Source organism: Pinus tabuliformis, chromosome 1_2 (assembly GCF_031772625.1).
Source record: "Pinus tabuliformis cultivar Carrire ecotype Pingquan chromosome 1_2, CPIR1, whole genome shotgun sequence".
NCBI lineage: Eukaryota > Viridiplantae > Streptophyta > Pinopsida > Pinales > Pinaceae > Pinus > Pinus tabuliformis.
In genome coordinates, this window is record NC_142298.1 from 371310199 (window position 1) to 371314027 (window position 3829).

Genomic DNA, 3829 nt, shown 5'->3' on the forward strand with positions numbered 1-3829 from the left:
GAATTCCATGAGAGAGCAGAGAAACAAAAGAGGTTAAGTCTGGTAATGACCAGATAACCTGGATAGTAAAAGAAAAGGTTAAGTCTGGTTGTGACCAGATAACCTAGCACAGTAGTGCATGAGTCTTGTTGAGGGCTGCAGGCCTGCAAGACGGCTCGGGGGGAGAATCCAGTGCAAGTGGATCTCAAGGTTGGGAGGTTAAGAGCAAAAACATTGCAGGTGACTTCTGAAAGTAAGGACTTCAGTAGCAGGAATAACCAGGTACGCTTCCTCTAGTTTGGTTAAAGAAAATGAACAGGTATTAAAGAGTACAAGTAGATACAGAAGTTGTATTATTTCCTTTAAGTTATTGTGATATGGTAGCTAGGATAAAATTACAGTTTCTTCTCCAAGAAGCTGTGATGGAAAGGTTTGACTGTGGTCACATCTATAAACCGTATTCACTTAAGCTCGCACAGTTACAATGTGCTCAGCATGAAGTCAACTGAGAACTGTGGAAATGGTATGAGGAAACGGTACCAAATAACAGTAGGAAAATCAGGGTATTAAACTAAACAGAAAACCTTAATAGTGCACAGATCTGGAATGTAAAGATCTGAGAAGCCGGGAAAAGCCGAGCTAGCTATATAAAGTATACTGACACAGAATCTGAGCTTGCATGTAAATGGTAACAATATATAAGTCAAGGCTATAGTTACAAATTTTATCTGCGTATAACTGTTCAATAGATTAATGCTGTGTAAACCAAAACGAGGTAATGTAAATGAAATGTTGGTACGTGAACGATACAGTATTAGCCTGTGCCGTGTGAGCATGAAATATCATATAAAACCAACAACCCAGAAACTATCATTCCAACCAATAGCTGTATAGCGGAATATTAATAAGAAAACAGTGCTGTAAAGAGAAGCATCGTATAGTTAATAACAATGATGCTCGTCAAACCCTAACATCAGGCTTGGAAACGGTTACATTCACAGGTAACAAGCCAAAGTATCTGAGTATATTGTACAGGAACTAAGTTATAGCATCGAACTAAAACATCAAAGCGAGCATACAGTCGAATAATAGCCATCTTAACCTGCTAGTTGGAATTACGGCAAAGATTGTGCGCGGAAGGGTAGACTCTACATTCATATCACGAATGCAGGACTAACCCTTGTCGCTGTATATATGCATATAAAGAATGTGAACCGAACTGTAGAAAACAAATACAAGTGAAACCTTCCAGAACTAAATCATAGTAACCCTATTGCGGTGAAACTATCATAACTGTAAACTTTATCGAGTATTAGAAAGGAACAGCAGCGAGGCACTCCGAATATCAAACTCCCATATGCGCCAGTAACGAAGAATCAATTGTCCATCAACAGCTATTGATAGCTTTATATTCAGGAAACAACGTTCGTTAAGAAACTGTGAAAAAGTATTACAAAAGCCATGAAGAAATCCGGACCGAGGAAACAGCGGTGAGCCGCAGGTGTTAACTATTGCAAAAGTACATAAATTCATACGTATCCTTACAAATCTGTCAATAGCTCGAAAGAGCTTCCAAATAAACAGACAATGACAGACGAATCTGAGACCCTAGCTATTTAAATACATAAAAATATAAGTAAGGCGTGAAAGCCATGACCCTAGGGTCTCATGCTGGACAGACCGGCATAATGAGGCCGCCAGATTAAGCGCACAAGGGTTTGGAACACTGTATCGGACCTGAGACAATAGGCAGAACACAAGCCCTGTCTCAGCTGTAATCACCCCACAACATTACATTAATTCACCATCAAAGAAACCGTAAGCGAAATAGGCATACCTGTAAGTGCCGTAGCAGCCAAACCCTCCGGCACGCTGTGGAAGACAAGCTGTGGTCAGCGTCGGACCTGTACCCAACTGTAAGCAAACAATGAACACAGTCAGGGTATAAGAAGATTACATGAATACCAACAATCTGAAAGCTAACCGTAAGTGTAAACCTTAAAGGGAACGCGGATCGAACCTGTACCTGGCAGGAAGAGATGAACCAGGGAGGTTGCAGAGTAACCTGTCGAAGGAGCTCAGCTGCTGCTAAGGGAGCAAATGAACCCAATGATGAATCCGGTGGACATATATATGAAATGTCAAACCCTAAAATGAGCTGGGCCGTCCGATGAGGGTGAGCGATCGCCATCGTTGGATTAGGCGGGAGGTCTGGCGCAAACCCCAGAGCAGGTCAACCCTCCACAAGACACATTGACAGCACGTGAAGTTGAGCCATCTGGCCACGGAGAGTTGTGAGCTGGCTCCGTCGTACTGCCATTTGACGTTAAACATTTATATCGGAATGGTAAAGCAATCAAAGCCAACACAATAACATATATGATATCAAGCATTGGTATTGCGGAAGCTTAATTGAGGAGAATAGTTAAGTTTTATATGTTTGTGCCGCTATATGGATTGACCAGTATTTAAGTAAACTAATATATGCTTAAGGGGGATACGTCTGTGAAAGATGTGGCGGGTTACACATAAGTTTAGGTGTATAGTTTAGGGTGTGGGTAATGGGGAAAATTACCATACCATATATATATAAAAAAAAAAATTCTTTTACTGTTTTTCTTGAATTATAATGAGATCGTGACAATGTGGTATCAGAGCAGAGGTTTCAAAACTGTGGCCTCTGGAACAGCAAAGATCATCTTATAATGTATATATAGAAAAACAATGCAACTAATTGCCTTTCTTGTGTACCACCAGGAGAACCATACAAAGACAGCTACCTGCTAGCAGCTAATAGTAAGATGGAGGAAATGTCGGGAGCTGGCGGCATCCCTCAAGAAAATGCTGAGCTGTGGGTACAGCTTGGTGCTGAGACGCGCAGTACCAATCTGGCGATACTGCAAACTGTCCAGGAGCTGAAAGGTGAGATGGCGCGTCTGCGTGAGGACAATGCGCGATTAACAATGGAACAAGAAAGAATACTGAAAATCTTGTCAGATAAACAAAATCCACCCTTAGCCAGCCTTAGTGCAGAACAGCAAAGGGGCACTGAGGAACGGGATTACGCACCTGAGCTTTCAGAAGAACAGGAAGACCATTCTGATAATGTGCAAGAGCAGCAAACCTCCAAGAGACAGAAAGTGGAATTACAGGGAGAATTCCGAAAAATCAAACCTCCACTTTTCGATGGAGAGCAGGAAGAAGCAGCAGAAGCCTGGTTGATTAATATTAATAAATATTTTCAACTTTATGAATATGACCAAAATCTGAAGGCACAGCTGGCTATTTTCCAGTTGCAGGACAAAGCCACCTTGTGGTGGGAAGAGATTAAAATTGTGAAGGGAGTAAGTGAGCAAAGCATAACCTGGGAAAAATTTCAGAAATACTTTAAGGAGAGGTATTTAACTGAGCGCTTTTATGATGAAAAGGCGCGAGAATTCCATGACTTACGACTAGGACAGCAGTCCATGGATGAATTCATAAATCGCTTCACTTCTCTACTTCGTTATGTGCCATACATAAAAGAGGAGAAGGCCACGGTGCAGAGGTTCGTGAGTAGCCTACCAGCTTATATAAGGGAACGGATTGAGTTTGACAATCCCCGAACTATGGATGAGGCAATTCGGAAGGCTAGAATTTGTTACCAGCAGAACAAACAAAAAGGAGACATTCCAAGCAAGAGATGGAATGAAAGAAAAGGCAGCAGAGTTGCTGGAAATAACAAAGGCAGCCGTGGAAATGGTAGTAAAGGAGCTGGAAAGGGGCAGTTTAACAGAAGCACAAATAAGGGCACCTTCCGGGCTAAGCCAAGCGAGAGCAGAATCAGCGAACCACCTGCTAGATCGGAGAT

General features: G+C 42.0%; 1 protein-coding gene across 2 annotated transcripts; it reads right to left on the minus strand.

The window, feature by feature from the left end:
• Positions 1–1482: 1482 nt before the first annotated feature.
• LOC149205922 (uncharacterized) lies at positions 1483–2284 on the minus strand. 2 transcript variants are annotated; one of them, XM_089393590.1, is made up of 3 exons: positions 2006–2284; positions 1817–1893; positions 1483–1716 (listed from the first exon to the last, which is right to left on the minus strand). In XM_089393590.1, the coding sequence occupies exons 1-3, from the start codon at positions 2168–2170 to the stop codon at positions 1638–1640; spliced, it is 321 nt and encodes a 106-aa protein (XP_089249716.1). In that variant the 5' UTR covers positions 2171–2284; the 3' UTR covers positions 1483–1637. The 2 variants fall into 2 exon arrangements, with proteins under 2 accessions (XP_089249716.1, XP_089249715.1); XM_089393589.1 differs by having other exon boundaries at positions 2000–2284.
• Positions 2285–3829: the final 1545 nt, after the last annotated feature.